At 44.0% G+C, this 24476-nt stretch overlaps 1 protein-coding gene across 1 annotated transcript in view; it reads left to right on the top strand.

Moving 5' to 3' along the window:
- T265_14319 (hypothetical protein) overlaps positions 1-15688 on the top strand; it is a gene marked incomplete at both ends in the record, with an annotated part of 18799 nt that extends 3111 nt beyond the window's left edge. Inside the window, 5 exons of the mRNA XM_009173115.1 lie at positions 991-1137; positions 4450-4575; positions 5810-6276; positions 8929-9443; positions 15359-15688. Coding sequence (XP_009171379.1) covers positions 991-1137; positions 4450-4575; positions 5810-6276; positions 8929-9443; positions 15359-15390 — 1287 coding nt within the window. The remainder of the gene's footprint in view (positions 1-990; positions 1138-4449; positions 4576-5809; positions 6277-8928; positions 9444-15358) is intronic.
- Between the last annotated feature and the right edge of the window lie 8788 nt (positions 15689-24476).

Raw genomic sequence — 24476 nt, 5'->3', positions numbered from 1 at the left:
GATGTCAGTGGCGTTCTTGTTGTCAGTTTCTGTCCAGATTGCCTGAGTGAATGTCTGGAGGTGTAGGCACCTCGGAATGATTGTGTTAAGCTAGCACTAAGTCCCTCCCCCATCCACCTTTATTCTTTTCTTTACAATAAGGCTTTCAAATAAGTCATGGTGGCAGTGAAGTGAAGCATTGGTGTTGAGCACTGATGTCATGCTGTCGTTGATGATGATGATGATGATGGTTGTATTGTCTGTATCAGGCGCTTTGTTTGCTTGATGATGATGATGATGATGGTTGTATTGTCTGTATCAGGCGAGGCTCTTTGTATGCATCCCTATTCCTATCTACTTCAGTGATGAAGTGTTTTATCATCGCAAAACCCCAAAAGATTATGCATCCCGATCAAGACAACGATTTTATGGGCACGAAACCCTTTTCTTTACAATCATTTCTTCAGAAGCAAACTCATTTGGCGATGCCTTTCGATTCTCCCGCATAGCTGATTTATTTCCTGAGGGTAGAGTGTTGCAGAATATACTCGTTTGCAACTTAACTTGGTGTTAACGGGAAGTTTATTTTTATACCGCTTTTTATCTGAATGTGCTAGACAAGGGTGAACTTAGTTACTTCAGCTATCAAAGTATAGTTTCTTGATATAATGCTCCTTATAAGTTTCCATCGGCCACATGTTCTGCTTGAACACGAAACTCTCTGTAGTTGGTGGGGTACACCCGTGAAAAAAGGAGACTCCACCGAGCCCCAGCTGAATCACAAACGATAGATTTAGTTGGTAGGGTACCCGTACGTTGTGTACAAGATGGGTGGATAGTGCCCGCTCCCTTGCTTCTTTTGGTTCGTGCTACGCATGCTTGGACTTCTCATATAAAATGGGTTATCTATGAAGACAAGTCGAATAAATCTTATATTTAATGTTATTATCCAATGAAATGGATGGACTCAAGTCGGAATAAAAAGACTCCTCTTGATGCTTACTCTGACAGGACACCGCAACTTGGGGTGGATCCGAACACTCAACCTCGTCCTCACAAACAGCACCCTCACAGCCCTCTTGTCCGCTCATACAGAACCACAAAACATCGCCAAGTAGAATTTCCATGCGACTTAGAACGATGCCCACAATTTTCGAGGTTGGTCTTTCAATCACTTTCCATGGATTGTTTATTCGTATTTCCTGGTGTCCGATCCCATTCAGTTGTGCTTTTGAAATGATAATAATTCGTTTTCCTTCAGCGCGGCTCAAAATAAGCCAGCAATCAAGTACCGATGACAAAGGCGTTGCTTTTTTGGGAAAAAGCTTTGGCAAGTGGCGTCATCATAAGTAATCAGTACTGCCCAAACTATCATTTTCGTTCGAGGCTAGATATTGCGCGACTCGTATGCTTAGAACTATCTGTCATATTTTGTATTGATCCGTCAGCTTTCAAGACGGCTGCTGCGTTTAGTTTCTTTCAAAATACCCCATGCCAAGTATACCGTGACTAATCCTCTAACTTCAAAACGCCTGCCAAAGTAGCACCATTTGTGGAGCTATTCATGCGGTCATCCCTCAACCAGGTACGCATTATCTTCCTAAATCTTGAGTTACAGTTTGTTCCTCAGGTTACTGTTGGCTTTCGTAGAAATATCGTTCGCCCAGAAATATGTTCTATACAGCAGTCAGGTCAGCAATATGAACTGTGAGATAGTGAATGTTCAATAGCAACACAGTAAATGAATCCACCAGACACGAATGATTGGTCGATTTGCCGAAGACGAGGCCTCTTAGGATCGAACACGATTCACAACAATGCGAGTCAAGTGAGTAGATTTTTGGGCCAAATCTGGTCTGGGTTTGGATTCGGATGGATTGGCATACAACAGGTGATTAACATCTGGCAGAATTTTCCTTGCAAGACTGGTTCTAGCCACAAAATGCTGTGAACCAATAGACTCAGAAAAGACAGTACTTGTTAAACCGTTTCATCCGCGCAACATCCAGCTGGATCAACCAACAAACCTGAAAATTAACCGGAGACCAATAAAGACATGTTGGAAGAATGCACGTGATTACAAACTCAAGAATAAGATGGCGCGGAGCAAGCAGGTTCTCACTTTACTAATGGCTAATCCTGCATGGTTGGACAAGGAAAATTTATTCGATACAATCACCTCCAAGCATTTGACGGAATAATATATCGCCATTGGCGGTACTGCTCTGGATATCGTCATACACAGGCTTATAACGCGATCCATGGAGAAGACCTAAAGGGATCCTGAGTAGACTGAAAGAGGGCGTACAAGAGTAGTGAGGACATTCCAAAGTCGCGGAGAAGCCCAGAAACCCAAATATGAACAGTCAATAACCTTGTCATCATCAAATTTGCAACCAAAGGTAAACTAAAGACAGGGAAGACATCACAATAGCTGTTTTCGGAACACGTGTTGTAGAAATCAAAGAAGTTTTATATACAATACAAAGTATTTTACTTCCGGCTAGGGGATAAATGGTGTAAGATAGTGCCGAGTCATGAGTGCGCTCGTTGTCAACCATAGTCTTCTGTCAGTAAAGCGGATCAAAGCTTCCAAATATATTTGTGTTGTGAATGAACACCAACAAAGAATACGCAACAAATGTCACGGATTCAAGCGTAGAGCATCAGCGTCTGTGATCACTCTGGAAGTTGTCACCCAAATCCAGCGTCGTCCCAGTACTCTTTCAAAGCACTTCAGTAGGTGAGAGCCACATGCTGTGGGTGTGATTTGGCAAAGTCCGTTTTCGGGAAGGACTTATACGAGGTGATTTTCGGCGTTCCGGCGTCTAACCTGTCCACCTATACAGGTTAGACAACTCAACAAGCGGGAAGACAAGTAAGCAGTAAATTCTTTCGAAACGACCGGAGAAACTATATCAACACCAAAGCGTTTGTTGAATTTGAGTTGAGCTGTTTCCTTCCAGATAACGTTGTAAAGATGGACTTTTGACGAATTAGACATCGGAAGGGTCTCTGAAACACACACAAGGGGAGACTACTGGTCTTTTAGACATCCGTTTAGACTCCGTTGCGGCAGTTTTCTCAGGACAGGTCACAGTTCAAGGAGGCTTTTTTTCATTTTCAGTATGCAAAGGCTTTGAACGTTTCTTTAACTCTATTCTCCCTAACCAACCACTCAGATTTCTAAGTTCGTTAATAAACTCTGCAGGATTCGGGAAGGAGGTGGATCAATTGGGCTGTCAAGATGGACCAGATCATAGGTGATCTGTGATGCGTTTCTAATACAGCGAGGGAACGGTGAGTGAACAAAGACAAGATAGCAGAAATAACCACATCACTAAAGTTCGCCAGGTTCGCTGGTGTGCATTCTCCTTTTCGCACGGACACAATCTGCCAACTAGTTGCCCCTAGTTAACTTTATGGTCCCGTGTTTTGATTCAGTGGCCTAGTGGGCTGACAGGGGCCATCTTTTGGTACAGAAAATGTGTGAGTCTCTTTTAGAAACATTGAGCTATAAATCAGAAGCGAGTAGGAAAATTTACCAGGTGGCGCGATCCAAGTCAACGAGGAAATGCCAAATCTACAGAGAGACAAGAAAAAGTAACTCGTCCGAGCTTGCTGCAAGAGGCGTGGTATAACATGCGAAAGTACTCTAAGTAATCACCACCGGTGAGGCATTCTGCGGTCGCATCTTGATTTTGCATTCCGTTATGGAGTAGTTTACATGCATAGCTTCCATACATGGTAGTTTTGGTATTACCGATTTCGACAAGCTTAGAAAAAATGTCGGGAGCTTTCAGTCAGTCTATTAGTCTTCTGGTCACGAAACCCAAAATCTCTACGAATGCCTGAGATCACAGGTTTCATTTGTCACCCAGTTTGTTTTTTTTAACCTAAGGTTCTTTGCGGACGCGATTGCAGCAACCACCTTCCTCTGAGAACTTTTCCAACATCCCTCTCCGTCAATTATTTAGCACGTGGTCTCTTCGGAAAAGAAAAAAACAAAGTAGCATTCTTCATATTGATGATATCTCGTGATTGGATTGTTATGTTCTTATTCTGCTTCATTTTGTTAGTCCATTGTATCTTGGATCTACCGGCGTTGGTCTTTTCCCAAAGGCTTTGTGGAACTTGCTGTGCTTACAACAGTGCTAAATAGGAAGAAGACACTGCCTGTGCTTCCAGACTCGTAAACTTAGACTTGCAGACTTATCAGTTTTTACAGATCCACCTATCATATTTCGTTCCAGATAAAGATGTTGATAAATCAGTCAACACGTGTCCGCAGTGTTTCACTCTTCAAGCTTCAGCTAACTTAGTTTCTTGCATCTTAAGTGAATAAGTACGTAGTTCCGTGCGTCAAAGACAGACAGCATCGTCAGATTGTAAGAACCAGTAGATGTGAATGACCTAATGTAGTGAATTCAGTGTTTTAGAGTGCAGTAAACTCGCCTGATTGCCTTTCAGCTTCAAGAACTTCATCGAAAATCCCCATCGAAGTCGAAAACCCTCATGAGAGCCGAATCAATGCCTGACACCAATCCGGCAACTGACAACACATTGGTCGAAGGACGAAAAGTCTCTTTTTTCAAGGTATCATTCATACTTGACTCGGTTTCTTCAATAACTCAGATTTCAATCATATCGCTGTTCACCTTCGGCTGTTGTCCAACAAACCACAACACAACTGTTACTTAGTATTTTTATCCCACCTCCCATCAAACGGCCACCTTTACCTTTTTTTACCATTTTCGACTCTGAATGATTATTCGCCGTTGCTTCTGACGCGATAGCTTTACTCTAGGAGTGTATCTTCTGGTATTCAAATCGCTGAAAATGATGTCGGTAAGACATCAGCACCCTATGTGACCACTTGCTTTTGACCCGCTTTACTAATGTACGTCCCGCAGCCGATCGTCTACGTCCCCTCAAGCGAGCAGTTTTGTCCACCATATCTGATATTTACTAACTCCGATGCCATCTACAACAGCGCGCTATTATGTTTGTTTTCTTATGCCAACATCTTGTACCAATGCTCTTTGCTAGACTTTTGTATACGGTTCAGCTCAGGTGTATGTGCACTAATAGAAGTTTTTGTATGGTTGCGACACGTATAAAAATAAATACAGTGCGAGAATGGGAGCAGGTCGAAAAGGGAACTTATCGCATATGAGAGGTCCCTTGGTGGAAGTCCGGACGGCGGGTACGTGTTTTTCTCCGCAGTTCGACTGCTACACGTACTCCATGGTTGTCCGTGGACTTGGGGAGAGGTTGGCGTCCTGCTCCCTGCGCGCGCGCGAGTCCGTGTGTTGACTGGATTCGGTTTCCCTTTATGTAGGTCCCAGTGAGTATACGTGGGTGCGTCGGCACATGAGTCGTTGCTACGCTGACTAGGCGGTGCAGACAATCGATGTCCGATGAGCCAGCTTAGTGTGACGTGTTTGTGCGTATGAGAAAAAAGACAAGCCTCGCGATCCAGTGAGCGATCGAGTTGAACAGTCAAGTATGTGGGTGACTGGGTCGCTGCAAGCTCAGAGGTACCGCAATTGCTGTCACTCCTCTGATGCTCTGATGCTGCAATGTGTAAAAACAGGAAGTTAGTGGGACAACCTCAATCAATCACCGCAGAAGCCTGGTGGTTCTGAAGGGATTTTACCATAAGAGTCTATCTAACGCGGATAGCTCGTAAAGCCGGGTTGAAACATACATATACTTTCCTATTCAGAGATACTTTCAGACTTCGTTCTTCGATCAAAAATGCAATTTCATGTCATGTTTTCTGATGACTTTTTTAAAACCAATTACCGACTAACTTCTTCCATTTTAGAGCACGACAGAGTTACCTCCAGTTCCTCACACAAGATGGAGTCCTAGATGTTTGTCCGTACCCGAATCATTGCCTTCTTTTGACGGTACGCTTCCACCAAGATCGGTGGGTAGTTCAGTTTTCGGTGGCGACCTCCATCCGACAAAAAACCCGCATTTGCGGTCGATGGAGCATATCTCCGATCGTGTACCACTTCCACACTTGCGACAGCACAGTCAGAATGTAGTCCAAAATACGTTACCTCCTGGCTCCATCTACCCACTGACTCAGGTCTCACAACAGCCTACAATGAATACCGTTTCACGTGTGGATGAGCAATATCTTACTAACTCAACACTACCATCTTTTGGTACACGTGATGACCCTCAACAGGTTGCTTACGAACGACGATTACACTACGCTAAACAACCCGGTACCACCGCATACACGACACATAATACAATGCAATTACAAACCTTACCATCCGGGTAAGTATATTTCTTGGCTAGCGCCACTTTGTCTGCGGTGATTTCTCTCAGTAAGGACCAGGTGTAACAGCTGATTACAGCGGCCCTTCATGAAAGAAGGTCCCTATCTGGGGACTTGAAAAACTCCTTGTTCGACGCTTGAGTCGGGTATTTGATTTTAAAAGAAATCCGTTATGTCCTCTTACGTTTCATATTGTTCTGTGCCTAACCAGCTCGTCCCAACCCGATATGGGCACTTGATGCTTCTAGAGACCAAATCTCCACTTTTCACGAAATATAACTTACTGAAGCTGGTTCTGGGAGGACTTATTCGTGGTCTTTGAACTAGATCAGTATGGTCTGTCCTTAGCTGTTCACATGATGCTCTTCAGATTGTTCCATGTGTTCTAACACATACAAACTTTGAAATCACTTCCATCGTGACGCGGACTTCTTCACATTGAAGGGTAATCAGGCGTCCCACCATCGTAGTTTGCCACAACCAAACAGAATCCAATCTCCTTCCCAAGAGCAGTGGTCTCCTCTGGGCAGCAGTGGCAGAAATTGGTAAAATTTTCTTAACCATTTCTGGATGCATTTCGCCCATCAATTCTTTGGTAGTCCTCGTGGGGTCCGTACATAGACGGTCTCCTTAGGAGGTCATGTCAGTTTTCGGTCAGAATGAACCTGTATGTTGTATTAGACAATATTTGGCCAAGGTCATTCTAACACAGCAAATTGGTCACCGTGTTCTTGTGACTGTTTTTAAATAAACTGAAAAACCCGTCAGTCAGCTGTGTGCTTATTGCGACGCACAGCTTTGATGCAATTTTGGACATACATACGTCAGTTGATGTGTGTTGTCAGATCAACTCAAAGAACAGAAGCCCAAAATCAATGCGGATTCTCCTACAGTAACTCACATATCTCGCACCTCTGCACCATCTCAAGACCACGTTCCAAAAGGCTGAAAGACCGCTGCAGTTGGCGATCTCTAACGGAGGAACGTGGGTAGATGTGGATTTCGAAAAAAACGCATCTGATTACAGTGAGACGCCAAAGAAAAAAACACGTTTCTTGATTTTTGTGCGGTTTGCTTTGTCGCCCATGATGCAACTCACTTGTTAAAGGCTTGGGTTTTATGGGCGTTCACATAATCCTGGCATTCTCTAGACTCACCAAGTGTTTGATTTATTATTAACACGATACACACAGATTTAGAAATTCGCCACAGCACGTTTCTGAGACTGTTAGTCCAGCTAAACAGCTCAGGCACGCGGATGATCCTGTTATGATGCTGCCAAGCATCAGAGAGGAAGTGGAATTCGTTGAGCTGAGTTGAAAAATGCCATTAAACAGTGGCCAATCAACGCGAATCTGCTGATGACTGTCAACGTAAGGATCGGAATGTCGTGAAAAAACGATGAGACTCAAGGATTTTTCGCAAACCGTCCCCTGAAGGTACACATGCAGGCAGGAGGTGTGATAAGCAATGAATTTTGAATGACCGTTCAAAAAGCTCAAAGCAAAATGGCAAGTCCAAGACTGTGCAGGAAGTCGCGCAGCGCCCGCTTTAATCAATGTTTTTTTTAAATAAAATAGAAACTAGCCCCCTAGTGATGTCTCACTTTCATTGCACATTGTGTGAACTTTAAATATCAGGCCGAGTCAGCAGATAATCGATGTAGAATGTAGGCAAAAGTAACAGGTTTGTTACAAAAATCAGTACCTCACTTACGAGTGTCACAAAACTAGGGTCTTGTTGGATTTCTCGAAATGCAAATCTCGCGGTCCCAAACGTTGTTTTGAACAAATCCGACGGGTTGTCCCTACTGATGAGGTCACTGTATTTTGTAAGCATGACTGTGGTAACTACCTCAAAGATTAGACTGTTGTCTATTTCCAGTTGGCCCTGACACCCCAGGATAATGTGCGCACTTTGATCCACCTTGTTGTTTTCCACCACTCAGTTCGACGCTTCTACCACCCTGGCATCCTCACCATCACTGCTACCATTAAGAGCTCCCAAGGCACTTCTTGCGTTGTCTTCCACTGTGCCCTCTGTTTTGTCTCTTGAATTCTTAAACAACTCCTTTGTATGTGTAACGGTCGAACGGTATCTTCGAGTGGCGCGTAATACCAGAACCTCCGGGTAGGCAAAACAAAGTCGGAGCTGGGTTTCTATACGGTACTATTAGGGTAAGAGAAATTCACAATTTATACAAACCTCGACAGTAGATACGCGTCCAAAACAAACAGTCCGCTTGGACTACAGAGGTACAAAGCAAGGGAGCAAACAGGCTCCCGCGTGCAACAGTCACACGTGCAAAGTCAGATACAAATGGCCGGATGACCTCAAGGCCAAATGGGTGAAATGGTAAAGACAAACAAACGTCAGTTCATATATATGCACACTAAATACAAAAGTGGGGCGGGGTTGGTTTCCAGGTTGTTGGTTTTTTTATAATAGTCCCCATCCGGCACAATGGTAGCTGATTGATTTGGAGACACTTCGTTAATTATTCGTTATACTAAAGCCTTCGCCGTATGTGATTGGTGAGTCTTTACAGTTTGGTGTACTAATGAACACCTTATACATTCCTAGGCCTGTTAGCACGGTTTCGGACTGCGATTCGTAATTTCTCGCCTAGCTTCGTTCATGTCATTTTTCAGAATTCCTAACGCAAGAAAGCTTCAACCTGTGAGCCTGCACAAAAAACCAACCTTCACTCTCCAATTTCCGGTCAACGTTGGTTACTGTTCCAGCCAACCACTATCATCTACAAATCACGTGTCACTACTTGGAACGACACCACAAGCTAGATCAACTTTTACTGGTATTCCTCACTTGATCCCTACTGCTGAACGGCGTCGTCCTGGATTTGTAGAATACACTAGTACCTTCTCTTCGTTTGGTCTTCAAGGTCCCGTCGCCACTGATTCATCTGCGGCTGTAACGGCTTGTGACAAATCCGCCTTGACTTCCTGTTCTGCACTTCAACATACGAGTACAAAACAGGGACTTGTAGATAAATATGATTTGTATGGATCCGGATCACAATGGTTTGGTTCAACTACCAACCCAGGGCACACTTTGAACAATTCTGTTCGGTCCACAAGCAACGCCAATCCTGTTTTCGGTGCTCGACAGTCGAAGGAATCAAATCACCTTCACCGTATCCCTGAAAGTACGTCCCTCATTGAATCAGTGTCTGTACAATTAGTCTGTTTCTCGAAACTTAGACGCAGCCCTCAGAGTTAGTGCACGATTCTGTACTCAGAGGAGACGGTTGGCTCACATTAGGTCACGTTGTGCAGGTGCATATGTTTGACCTTGAATACTCACAAGGTCACGGTGAACTGTCATCGGTTTCCGGGTTTGCTTGTCACATCGAACGACGCCAGTGGACCCCCACATGTGTGACCGAATGAACTTGCCTGACTGATTCAAACCCGGTGGTTTAAAGCAAGAGGAGACAGAACGGGACAGATTTAAATCCACCAGTACATACAACTAATGGCCCTTAGTGGTCAAGGCCACGTAAAAAACGAAACTTTCGAGTTTGCCCTCAGTAATCACAATTGAAACTCAGTTGAAACAAAGAAATCTGGTTAGTAAGTGCTATCCACTTTTCAGCCTGGTCAGCACATAACTGGTCACTGAGCCGCCTTAGCAATATTGTATCCTTAGCGCTTCGGGGTGTCCAAAATCTTGTAGTTGCCATTTGCATATTTATGCATGAAGTCCACATCAAACACGATACAATCAATAAACAATAAGAGGAATCCCACCACAGCATAATACAACAAGACACAGTGCAAAAATGTGAACGTAAGCTAGCAAACAGCCCATACAGCAACCCAAACCAGGGGGCTAAATTGGCGAGCGCCCAGCAGGCCGCCGACCGATGAACGTACAAACGGACGTATTTTGTGAGCATATAATGCTATACTGTAATCTACACGGTGTATTCTGTTATCGAGGGCTCATGTGACTGATCCCTCCTGCGCTTTGCTGGCGCTGTTTGAACCACTAACACATTTCCGCCAAGAAATTCTGGTGAAATTCCCAACCCTTTGTACGGAAAATTTCAGGACCTCAAGAGGAACCGATTACCGGTTGAATCAACTGGACTGTTTGAACAGGGCAACAAGCAGATACACACCGTAGGATGAAACCATTTCACTTATTTTTGTTATCGAAAAGTTTGGGACAAGCGGTCTATTCACAGCCAGACTTGTAGAAACGCAAATACGCCCGTGAGTGACCTAAAGTGAAGTAGGTGAATATAAAATCAAGCTCTGCGCCGTCTCCTTGCTGAGCACAACCTACAAGTAAAGTGACAAACATGAAGATCGGTTAATCAGATAAATTTTGGGAGCTGCGTTGAACGTTGAACTCCTAGTTTTTTGTCGTGCAATTCTGGTGACGTCATCATTAGAGTGCTTCTTAACCATTCTCAGCTAACATTGGTCTCACTGAGCTCTCCATACTGATGCCATCTGTAAGCAACACTTACAAAGTTAAGGTGGATATCATACGTAAATAGGAGAATTCTCTTATCGAGAGCAATCAAATAAGATACATTTTTGTCCAGGATGTCTGGAGAAGAAGGCGCAACTGAATCTATTCTGGTTTGGAATAGGATATTCGTGAATAAGTAGGCCACGTCGATCCAGAAGAGCATGTGCGAACTTTCTGTAGTGTGTTCCACGATAACCGCTAACTGTAAATTTTCCTTCGGAGAATGTGCTTCAAAATATCAAGTACCCACGTCGCAACAATTTTGGCTTTTCCGGTCTCCCAGTATAAACCTCAAAGTTCTGCTTGCTCGTGTGTTTTGCAGCCACCCCTTTTCAGTGTTAGTGAACCTATGAGCTTCAAGCAGTCCCATTAAAATTAAGATATCTGACCATTTATGGAAAGCAGCTCTGAGCTCCGTAATATCTGGTTTTCTATCAAATTATAGTTTGCCAAACTGGGCCAGGTTCGATTTTTCACTGTCATTTGGGAGTGGATTCATTTTCGAATGATACTCCACTGAAATTATTATGACAACTCCCTCGTTTCCCTAATAGTTTACTACTTTCAGCTTTCAACCTATTGCGGCAGGCGAATTGATCTGGGGTATCGACTAGTTTAGCTGGAAGTCGCCGGGCTTCTTCATTTGTTGACGTGCGTCCTTTGAGTTAGTCGTAATGGCTATCCAGCTTTGATTTGATTTCTCGGTTTTCCTCAGCCTTACTCTGAACTTTAGAATGAGTGAATACGTTGTGAACCTGGGCTTTAGTTAACAAAAGCTCTCAGTCCTCTCCAGGGGCAAGTGCCGTGTTTTATCAAATTACCGAGAATCGTATGTGGTCACCGTTCGAGTGCGCTTGGCTGTTGTTGGTTTTGCAGTCCTGTATTTCAGTCAACGATTGTTTGTTTGATGTACGCCAACCGTTTATTCGCGCTGCGGACTCAAGCAGACCTTTGTAGCTGAATGACTTTCTGAACTGCTCCGATGATTGATCAATAGACTTACGGCCGAATTCCCATGGCTGTCGTATTGTCACCCCGAGGTGCTCTACTCTCACTGCAGTTTTCGTATCGTTTCCTTCCTTCTTCGAAAATCTTCTACAGCTTTGTCGAATGGATTCAGAAGCACTGTACGCTTTCTGTAACTTAATAGGTCTTGTCCTGATTTGTGGGCAGAATATACTTTACTATTAGCCGCCGGCTGTGTTTTATGGTTCGGCCGGCCGTTAGTGCAATATTCAAGTCCTACGGACTTTCTACAGAATTTTAGAGAACCCTTACTGATAAAACGCGGTCCGTTATTTCAGTTCGGAAATGCCATGCCTAGCAAAGTTCGAGTGTAATCATTTGAGGAGTGTTGTTGCGTGGATAGCTGCCAGCGCCCTAACCTCAAGGTGCCCATTGTAGCAATCTGTAATAAAAATCTATCGTCTTTAGATGTGCACAAACAGTTCTAGGGTGACTAGTTCTCAGGGCAGAGTTGGTATTTCATGTAAGTGTACAAGCCCGTTATACTGCTTTCAGTTGCATACTCGCCATAATGAACCGTGCATTGTTATTCTTTTATTCGACCTAATCATAACTGGTGAGTAAACTGGTTCCCGGACGCTATCACCACTAAAGTGTGTCACATGTACTTCCTTCATATAGCAATCCATCAGGTCTCAACGCCGTCAGTATCACTATGCGGTCGTTCGTAAGCAATAAGTCACATTCGATGATCATTGTGGGAGAGTTTTAGGTAATCTGAGGCTTCCACTATATTCTGCAGTCAGCTAGCAAACAATACAGACAACTCTTTCATGATACAGACATGCTTTGTCGTTTTTCCGGGCTTTTGTGTGTTAATTTCGTTTGCTGATGTAAAATCGCTTGCAGGGAAAAGGTCCTTTTCTGGGACTGATTTCCGCCCAGCCAAAATATAGGGTTTAGACAGTGTGTCAGCAGAAACATCTGCATTCCCGGCCGTAGGAAATTATGGATGTAAGCAGCAGAAGAAGATATGCTTGAGGAATACACTCATTTGCAAATCAATTGGGTTTTCACGAGAGACTCAACTGAATCTCTCGTTTAGGAAGTTCTTCAGCTGAATGTGCTGCACCCAGGCCGCCTCTAATGCGTAGCTACCCAATTTCTGAACTTTGTGAACATGCCGTCGCCTCCAAGGCTTTGGCGATATCTCCCGTACTCTTCTGCTCTCCGTAGCATCTGGAACCAATGTCCCTACTGTACACGGTCTATAGTCAATAAATTGAATTGTTTGAAACGGCTCTATGCAGCTTCCGGGTGTTTCGTGAAACCTTTAGCTGATGTCACCTAGGACATTCCTCCAGCTTTTCTCAAGCGATATCCCACCCTTTCCACTCGCCATAGACATGAAAGCGTATATGGATATACGTTGACTTCCGAGAACGCCATACTTCTATGCTATTCTCTTGAGTATTCACCAGGGTGATATTTGTACTGAAGGAAATCCTCCTTATGGATGGATTCAGTCAGCACTTACTTGGACGGCCCTCCAGACTCACGGAAACTTCATAGCGTAGATGACGGGTCGGGTGTAAAAAGCCCTACCTTCTTCGGTAGTCTGGCTGCGTCTTCCCCATGCAGTCCACGTATAATAAGATCTTTTCGAAGTATCCTTCTGGTCAGCTTAGTTGAATTCCCTTCCTGGCAATTTTCTGCGAACAATTTTAGCTACTGACAACAGTGGTAGGTAGCATCGAATAGTGCTATGTTTTGCCAACTGGATGTGCGTCATTGATAATTTAGGGCACACGAAACATAATAAGTTCAACGTGCACTTTTTTGTAAATATCGTTTTTCTATGATTTCTCAGGATCCTAGCCACAGAATCCGAAGTGCCTCTAAGTAGTGGAAATTGCCAAAACAACGAAACAATACAGGTTCAGCCAACCGGCGTAAAACGCCTCTGTAGTACCTGGATTTTTGCTCACTAGTGCTCATTTAAAAAAATTCACTTTAAGCATCAAATCGCACTAAACCGACTTTTGTTCCAAAGGGGTCGAATTCAAAATATTTTCAGAAAAGTTATCGTCGCAACTAATTTCTCGTGAAGAAATACGCGTCACTCAAGGGAACAAGAGCCGTATTTCCACTTAAAAGTCGGATAACCTCACAGTCTCACTGACCAAATGTACTGCTTGACAAAAAGCAAATCCAGCATATCATTTGGAACGTAGATAAAGTGATCAGACTACTCGGGTATCAGGAATTCGGTGACACAAGAATCATTAGGCGTGGGCAGGAAATTTATGTCACATACGCCTGTCTGCTAGTACTCTGTTTTAACCAAGTCGAACTTTCAGTGGTTAATTTTTTTCAGTTAGCCGGATGGTGCGACAGTGTTCATTCCAGTCTCCGGTATCTGGTCAACATGTAGCCCCAGAAATTAATTCCTCGACATTATATTCCAAAGGGAAGTTTAGCTGCCCATGGTAACTAGTCGAGCAAGCGATCAACAAATATAAGAGCACACCTAATCCATGTATCTGTCGCCCTTGTTTCGTCCGTGATGTTCAATTTCTGCTTAATGGATACGGCAATTTTATTTGGTATTGCATTTTTTCTGGAAAATTGGTGTATTCTTCCGATATTTCCTATCCAGTGGGTTCCAGACGGGGCCCTGTCGTGTTTTGCTCTGGTGAAATAGCCCAGAATCAAGCCACTGTTTGATTTATGTATTTTCCCGTAGATACTCTGTACTGTGGTAAGTTCCTCAGGATAGACTGGTTCAATTGCAACCAGGAACATTCTTCTGCATCCTTTAAACTACTCGCTTATAGGTACAGCTGGTGGTCTACATTGTGAACAAAATCTCCCATAAATTCGCGTCTTTTGGTTGCACACAAGCTTGTCATTGTGTCCAGCGATCAGATGGGCCACTTTAAGTATGACTTCAGAAGCCGAACCAATTTACTAAACATGCGGTACCGTGAACCATGATGAAATGGTGTAAACACCAACACTTGGGGGTAACGTCATTTGCAGTACACCGGGTTAACGCTTATTCCCGAAGAGATCCTGAGTAAATAAAGTAAATCGGAAACACTGTGGCTTTCCAAAGTTCACGTCAAATTAAGACGGAATTCCCGGTGCATGAAGAAGATCACGTGAACGTATTGAACCAGGAACACTGCGAAGCTCCAAAAAGAGCCAATATGTTGATGAAAGTCAGTGATTGACTAACGTTCACGTCGCATACAAGTGGAGGATATATAAGCACAGAATGGAAACAACAAATAAACATATAGGAACAACCTTAGCACACAAGAAGAATGGAGGAAAAAAATTAACTCAAATCACAAGTGGAGTGTAGTCAATAGGAAGTCTGTTTGGTGGCATCTATATGTTTCCATCAGCGTTAGCTATGCCCAAGAGGTGAGAGCTTAGAGAAATAGGGGAAATCATCCATGGGTTAACGACTACTATGAATATACGGTTACGGTTAAGTCCACACGTTGCCAAAACAAGATGAAAAGGAATGACCATCCACATTGTTGAACCACTGAGCCCATCTAGCGTATTTGGTTCATTAACGTACTTTACATTCTCTTGCAGGATTCCGAACGGCAACTCTTCATCGCAGGTGATTTCCCTGGAATCAACTACCAGCACAACCTCACACAAGGGCTTCATAAACTCGTCCCGCAACGTTCGAGCTGTGATGGCGCGCAAGGTTTCAGTCCCATGCGTCCTGCTACTGTATCTCTTATTTCCCTACCCTTTCATAGCCCTTGCTTATTCACTATTCTGTATTAGTTACGGAAACTTTTTTGTGCTCTGATCCCACGACGCAGCACGTTTTTCACATGCTATACTGTTTTGGTCATACGTGCCACAACCATCACTGCTGTATGACTATGTATAAAGGAACAAAATCGAGCTCCGGTCATGACGCGTCAGATTCTGGGTTGCATTGTAATTGGCTCACTCAAAGTCATCCTGAGTGGAGGTGAATCGATTTGCCATTGAGGTACAGAGCTGTCCGTCGAAAGGGCTCAATCCATCAGATAAAATTTGAATTTAAAAACACACCTTCTAATTAGTTAGCTGGCTAATTCGTATTTAGTTGCCGCATCGAAGTCAGTTTTATATCCCGCTTCTTGATTTAAACCAAAAATCGATAAATTTGTCTGTCAGGAAGCTCAGATTCCTGGAAATAATCCCACAATGCCCGAAACCTACTGAGACCCTCAAACTCAACCAAAATCTTGATAAAGAAGCCGGCAATCAATTGATTCAGCAAAGGCCGATGAGTGTTCGAGCACGCAACAGAAGCACGACCGACTATGTCAGGTGTTCAGGTAATTCATAGGTGAACAGTGGATGACGATGGGTGTTCGCTAAACACCGATCAGACAGTCTGGATCGCTGTCGAAAGTGCCACTGAAATGTCATGAGGTCTCTTGTAACTGTTGCACTTGTTTGTTCGCAATATAGCCGTTGTGCTCCTTGTTGGCGAATCTTTTATGGACACTGAGACACTGAAGCATTGTCACAGCAGCAACCAGGAAACTTGATCCTGTGTTGATAGCAAAACGGTGGCACAGTTAACTTATCTTCATCTTAAATGAGGCCAGACAGGATATGATCGCAACAGCCAGGCATAAGCACACTATCCGGTGAACACGAAAAAAACCGGGACGATAAAAAGGGTGGCTTCCAATATGGAGCTGTCAAAATCACTCGGTATTTCTAATATGAAACGGCCGATTTTACCATTACTACTGATACACTGTCCTGCAGCATTATTAGGTTTCTCAGGACAACGTGAACCATCCTGGCATGCGGGTCAAACTCAATAAATGCGCACTTTGTGATATGTTAGGCAAAGCCTCAGATATAGTGCGAATTGGTAATGTGTTGGAATATTGGTAGCTCTGGTGTATTGGTTGGTAATTGATCAGGTGGCTGTTGATCTGTTCGCCGAGCTTGGCAATTGATTTGCAAACGTTTCGTCACCATTCGAGGAGACATCTTCAGTGCGCTGTTGAAGAAGTGCGCACTGAAGATATCTCCTCGAATGGTGACGAAACGTTTGCAAATCAATTGCCAAGCTCGGCGAACAGATCAACAGCCACCTGATCAATAGTGCGAATTGTAGGTTATGCAACCGAAAACATAGGGTAAAGCAATAGTCCAAGGAGTTTTATGGGCGGCTGATCAGCAGTGTGACTAACTCGCAATTAGGTAAGATATAGCGTCACGTATCCTTCATTCGTGAGGTCCACACCACGTGTTGACTGATTCATCAAGTGAGGAATTTTCAGGTTGAAGTTTCACTCATAACTTGAATTTATTCTTCTTATGGGCTACTTATAGATGATTGGTAGTGGCTCGAAATTCTTTGATTTTGGAAGACGTGTTACTGCTCTACTGGAACCCGAAAATTAGTTATATGAGCAGAAAAAACGGGGAGCATTAACAATGTCAGCTTGTTGAGTAAAATTATTACAATAGGCATATATGCGAACAAGAGACTCGTCGTATTGCAGATACAGGTTGACAAATCCTGTTGCAAGTCCGGATGCAGGTTTTGCGTCTTCTTCGCTGTTGCACACGTATTTCCTGAATATCCGTGATTGAAGCTCCGTAAGTCCTGAGCGGCTATGCTCCGAGTTGGGCGACATGCGTAGCCCTGTTGAGTTGTGTTGCTGTGCTGTTATCCTATATGCAGGAACGTTTACGTGTGTTTGGATGTCAGCACATGACTTGTTGCTACCTTATCAGACGGTAGGCGGTCAGTGTGAGATGAGTCACCCCTGTGTGTCGTGATTTGTACGTGTAGAAGGAAGGCGAGTCTTGGGATCTAGGGTTTGACTGTAAGTCAAGTGAGTCACGATTCTGTGGCGTGAATTGTGAGTGTAAGAAAAAAACAAATCTCGTGATCTAGTGCGTGGCGGTGACCTGCACAGCGATGCATGTGGTGCAGGGATGTCTACAGACGGGCCATGCTGACAATCCACAGTGAAGATGAAACAGCTGTACGGTGCTTCAACACTTTACTCCATATAGGTTGGTTTCACTTACAAGTCGAAATATCTGCTGAAAATTTCAAGATCTCACACTTCTGATCATTCATTTGTCCCATTCCTGGGATTTTAAGATGTTTCTAATAAGGCTATTAACGTATGATCTTCCTCCCGCCACCTCTAACTCAAAAGCACCACACTAAACGTTACACTCGGAATGACGCTCAAGCACGCATACATCATCAACCCATTAATGAGCTATAGCATATTTTGACCCCTAAAGACGGTCTATAGTTATTTGGACTTTCCATTTTGTACGACGACATCCTGAATCAGAATCAGTGGGCTTCAGAAATGTATCGAATAAAAGCTGGTAATAAGCGTCTGCCAGGTCTGTGCAAATCGGACATTGTGCGTGTTCCACCCTCGACGTCTTATACTGCGTGAAGTCCGCACTGGGCCATGTTTTCATTTGCCCTCCGAGGCGGCAACACCGATGGTGTGATATAGGCATCAAAGTTTATTTGGGAATTTAGCATCGCTCTCGTATAGTGAATGATCGGTTCTCTGTGGACGTCATCGTTAAAGGACCCAAAATGGGCGCAATATATCAATACAGCGTTTTCGAATCTCGTCTTTGGCAGTCTTTTCGGTCGAAGGACTTTAAGTATTTGTCGAACACATTAGTGGTTAAAACATTTGAGCCCCCGAATGTTCTGACCTCGTCGGGGCCATGTTTAACAGTCACAAATTAGGGCCACGTAGGTCGCCGCTTTGGTCATACGAAGTCCTGTACACAGGCTAATTTCTGTTCTCTTCGTCTCAGTATGTTCTATCCTTCGTCGGACCATGTTTAGCAGTCAAGTTAGGGCCAATTAGGTCGCCGCTTTGGTCATCCGAAGTCCTGTACGCAGGCTGATTTCTGTTCTCTTCCAGGATAGTTTGTTCGGCTGCATGAAGGCATACCTGATGCTGTCGGTTATCCTTGAAATTTTCATAACTGCTGAGCGGCTAGCCGTTGCATGACTTTCTCCCGATTGCTGGAGTTCATTTTAGCTCGCATACCATGCACCCAAGTACAGTGATTCCAGTTGCTGGAGCTGCATTCACCGGGGATAAGGAAAATAAGAGAATGAAAGCCATGAGTTGGAGATGATGTTCTGATCTGTATATTGACGATAAACTGGTCCGGTTGTCTTGGTACTGCAACGAGTGAGAGTTATACAGTGAAAGCGATAGGTTTGTTGCGAACCCGCAGTAGGTTGCGTGACACACCGGTATCTGTCAGACTCAACAATCACTGGTTTGTCTCATTCCGTGGCCCCTGTCCGGGAAGACAGCAGTTATCAGCGCGACTGGGTTGGCTAGTGAAGACTTTTATGCTTCGTTGGCAAATCATGGACTGACCGCCTTTGGCTCGTCTTCATACGACGCAAGACCGGTCGAAGAGGTCTCCAAGAGACGAACAGTCTTCTGACGTATGAAATGAATAGCCCAACAGGTGTAATCTGTACAATGTAACTAGTTGATCCAGCGAGAGAGAGTTGACTTTCCCGAAAATTATCTGGCGTAACTCAGTAATGCTGATCTAATGTTCCCACCCGATTCGCGCAATGCTTCGGAGGCACCAGTTATCAAACACAGAGAGTCACCGAAGATCTCCCACACTCAGCGACCACTCCGATCTATAAAATAGGACGAATTGGGACGCCCTATACTTTACCCTTGACAATCAAGCTGATGTCACTTAGCGCCACAAATGTCGGATGTTGGTAAATGTTACCGTGGCCTTCCCAGTTGGAAAAGGGATTTCATCTTTCACCAGCCCACCGGGCCCTATGCAGCCCAGACAGACGAACTTATCTACAATATAGACCGGTTTACCTGCATCATAAGGTTTGGATTTGATCCTACCCAGTAACAAAAGACACACCTAATTGTTCATTAGAATTATTCAGGTTATTCAGAATAGTTTGCATTTCTAAAGAGTGTGATCCAAGGACAACAATGCCGTCAGCGTACTATGTCCATGAGAGAACGCCTTGTGATTACTTAGACCCCCGAGATGTTAGAGGTGGGCAACACACCGATTACGAAGGCAAAGAGAAAGGGCGGCAGAAAGCACCCTTACATACCTGACGCCACCGGATGTGGTGAACTCAAGAGAGAACTTGTTTTAGACACGTACGCATCCACTGGAGGGGGCATAGGAGCCTCTATAAGAAAAAAGAATACAGAGGGAAGATCCTTCATCGCTAGACACTGCCATAGTTTCTGTCATTGAAGTGGATATCAGGTTTGAGGTTATGAAAGACGATAATTGTGTTCTTCGGAAGAAGTAGCGCAGTCTCTGTACTTGTCGCACAGTGAAAACATGACTGATGCAACCCCGGCCACGGCAAAACCCAGCTGGATTCTCGTGAATCCAGCCCTCTATGAGCTTGTGCCCAGGTGGCTTTCGCAAGACTTCTCGCCGTATTTTTGAAAGTAGAAATCACCGACGAGGTGCTCCATTCTGTCGGTATTCTCTTCTCATTTCAAGTACTTTGAAGTAAGGCTGTCAGGATAACTGAGAGGGACTCACTATCGTCTTTTAAGGAGGCAGGATACAAACTACCTGGACCAGATGCTTTTTTGCGATGAAGTAATCAGATCGCATAGTGGACTTTCTTTCTGGATGGCGGACTGGTATCAACGTTTCACTCGGGTTAATTTGGTGCAACCTAGAGTTCAGTTGATGGGGCCCAGCTGAAGTGTCCTTCAGTCCATAGTTCAAGACAACGTTCCTGGGAATGAATTGAGGTCCTTTGTTTCGGATTAGCTGGGATAGGGTCCAATTGTTTCTTGTTGCAAAGGCCTTCCTCATTTTTCGGTCTTTTGCGATTTGCCAGTCCTCAATGCTTAAGCTGTTCGATATTCAGCGTTTTAGGGGTCTGCGCACGCCATTGGGTCGCTTGTTGCTGATACAGTCCTCCTAGCTTCAGTCAGACCTGCTGATCATGACAAGCCCTGTAAATTGAAATCAAATCAGAAAACACGTAGGTAGGGGGCATGGCTGTCCTGTGTACACGTGGCTAAGCAGGTCCACCCCGTAGCGGGCACACAAACAACTGAGTCACATTTTCAATCGTCCCACAAACAGTTCTCTGATATATTGAAGGATAGACACGCACGCGTGCATCCAATCAGCCACTAAAGTCACGCACCAGATGGGTGGTGGATTGACGGCCGGACACACACGCACAAACTCTATAGTACATCGAAACGGCCACTACAGTGAGATCAGGTACCCATTGTACTATGCGGCCTTAGGGAGACTGCATCAAAGGCTGGGTGTGAACTCGCTCACCTTTCTCCAGTCGTAATTCATTGTTGCTTCGTGTGTACGATTCCCTAAATGACTTCTTCTAGAAGTAGAACCTGTTAGCCGATTGGCCCAGGCATGCGAACGAATCCTGATTTAGTCAGAGTACTCTGTTCTACCGAAGTAGTGGTAGCTTCTTGGCCGGCTGAAGGAATTTTGGGTGTCCGGTGCCTCACACCAGGTTCTCAAATGCTGTTTTACCTCCATGAGTCAATGTATGAATGGGAGGCATACGCAAATGATCACAATGTCGTTATGTGGAAATGCAGCACTCGTACCTAACATTTTTAGTTGGTTATGAGGCCAATATTCGAAATTCAGAGTGTGTATGACACATCCCCTGACTACAATCAAAATGGCTTCTCACGTTTTTCTACACTTAAACGCGGTATGCTACATTCTTGACACGTTTGGATCACTAGTTGTTGTTTTGTTTGTTGGTATTTGTTGTCGTTCCCCCCTTATGCATATATGCTGTGAAATTTACGCGTTTTGTTGGTATCTCTGTAGCGAGAAGTCCTTTCTGCGGTCGTGACCTCAGAGAATTTTCTTGATGGTGCCTTTTTCATTCTATCTTATACAGAGAGCTATAATTGTGTCCAAGTTCAAGAAGAAACTACGCCGTAAAAGTATGGGCTTTTTGGGAGTGTGACTTCATTCTACTGTGAAAAATGGTTGATCAGGAGGATGGCGCAATCATTTGATCTATCCATAAAGATGCACTTCCAACGCATCGTCACCATATCCCAAAAATTTGACCAAAATACTTTGACAGAAGTCTTCGAATAATGAAATGCACCATCGAATGCTTCTTGAGATTCGGTTTACTGTTCTCTCCTCCTTAGGATCATCCGACATAGTATTCTGCATCTACCACTTGTTTACGCCCAATCATTTCATCTCACTTGGTTGTGCTGCACAGCTGTCAGTCTGGTGGACCGATGGCTCTATCCGGCCTTTGGAATGCAAGTAGTATGGTGGTCAACAAATATATGTGATGATGGTACGCCGACTGCGGACTTTGCGGAACTGGCTGGAAGTTAACTGTGACCGATTGCCAGGGTCGATGGTCCCTGAATGTGTGGACTAGAATTTTTTCTAACACCGATATAGTTGCGAATGTTGCGTGAAGTTTGTGTAGCATTATCGGCACAACTGATCCTTACGTAAGTGGATTTTACACCATAAGTTTCGCAGTAAAGCTCAAGTATTAGATTAGGCTGTGGGCTGATGATACTGTAGAGAGCCAGCTGGTTACTGAGTGCTGAAAGAGAGACTGAGCAAACCGGTATTGTTAGAAGCTTTACTTATTTTCTACATCTAATTGGTGTATTCTTCCGGCAAGTCGATCAAAACAAATCAATAGCCCATCAAACCCTAGCCTGGGAAGCTTTACTTATTTTCTACATCTAATTGCTGTATTCCTCCGGCAAGTCGATCAAAACAAATCAATCAATTTCGGGTACAGTTTAACTCCGATCGAGACTACAGGAAGTGACTCGAAAGTTGCGAATCGTTCTCCGCAATGATGAAAGAATTCAAATTTTCATATCTTCTGCAATACCTGGTATGATAATCGCCACCAATCAAAACGTATGCTACTGAGTGGCTGAAGTTGGTTTGTGTGTGTTGGGTTAGTGAGTTTTTCCGTTTTATCCTCTGGTGATTCATGCACCACTGAGCTTAACTCAATCACCTATACGACAGCGTCCAGAACCTATCACGACCAAGAATGAAAACCGCTAGATTTGTGCACCTACGACCTCCCATACTCTGCACGGTCATGTCCTGCAATTGGGTCAATTCGAGGTGCTGGCCAGTTCAGAGCGGTTGATTGATTTTTCGAATAAATCAATGGCCTATTGATACTCCAAGAAATTTAAATTCGACCACCGACACCATACCATCATTTACTGACTTGGATTCGGAAGCTTGGGGGTAAGCCATGGGTTTTTTAGTGTAGATTATTGCTAAATGGAAACGATATCCACTGAGCATAACATTACTTGTAAGTGAGCGATTCATGGTTGTACATTAGCTGAGGTATTGTCAGGGATCGGTGGTGATTGTCAGGAAGGATTTGATGAATGTGAATCGGAAAGTCGCCCCATTCCTATCTCTGGCCTTCTAATTTTGTTCTACGCATGTGTTGGTGTCTTTGAATCTGTGGATCTAAATAAAAATCTAAAAGAAGACGATCGCAGGCAAAACTAAAGAGGTCTCTCGAGGTTTGTTAGCACGTCTGAGTGCAGTGGCAATAGGATGAACATTAGCTTCACGCTAACCAATGAGAACTGATGTTTGCATTTTGATAAAATACCGCTATTTTCCCCCGATGTACAGCGCAACCCTACTTGTCTAAGACTCTCGAAAACGAACCACTTTCTAGCAATAGAGAAACGGGTGACACAGGGAGAGTAGTGTTTGCTGCCATACCGTCACATCCGCAGGTTCAGCATCTTCAGAGTTTTACTGACGTCGCTATGTTCTTCATCATTGGCAATTTGTCCATTTCTGGGTATCCAAACGCACTAAGTTTAGAAATACATCACATTCGCCTGTGCGGCTTCTCATCGGGCTCACATGAAGCCTGTTTGTTTTCACAGAACCAGTCTACCTACCCTATAAAGTGGGTATTTAGGAATCTGATCAGCACTCACGTCACAAATGGTCCAACCACGGTAACGGATTGGGAATAAAGATGCCTTTAATCCCATGTAAAGGAATTGAGTATTCATCAACCGGTCTGACGAACGAGTTTGTATAATCTTCAGCCAACAGCCTCGACAAAGCAATGGATAATTCGGATTCAGCAACGGCATACAAATCAGTCTTATCTACTGTATATGAGTGTAGGCAACTTGCTATCACAACATAACGATTTTCATGCACACTCAGACATATTTTCGGAGCATTCGAATACGAGGCTAGTCCATGAGACTGGAGTTCGACTTTGGTCGCTAATTAAGGTACTGCTGATATAGCATTAACAGTCACGCCTGTGCTCAGTGGATTTAGGTACGTTTAGGAGATTTGTGGAGAGTAGTCTGCGTATGGCCGAACCTCTGTCATCATCATCATCGTCATCATCATCATCATCATCATCATCGTCATCATCATCATCATCATCATCATCATCATCATCATCATCATCATCATCATCATTGTTGACACCGATGCTTCACTGCCGTTCAACTTTAAGGTTCGTCTAACTATGTTCAAAGCTCTAGAGTGAAAAGAAGAGAAAGTGTGAGGGAGGGAGGCGACCTAGTGCTGTCCCATTTCAAGCATTCTGAGGTGCCTACGCCTCCAAGCGCTCAATCACACAATCTGGAAAGAA

The sequence above is a fragment of the Opisthorchis viverrini genome (assembly GCF_000715545.1).
Source record: "Opisthorchis viverrini unplaced genomic scaffold opera_v5_174, whole genome shotgun sequence".
Taxonomy (NCBI): Eukaryota; Metazoa; Platyhelminthes; class Trematoda; order Opisthorchiida; family Opisthorchiidae; genus Opisthorchis; species Opisthorchis viverrini.
Note: the sequence above shows the minus strand (reverse complement) of the source record. Positions and strands in the feature narration are given on the sequence as shown.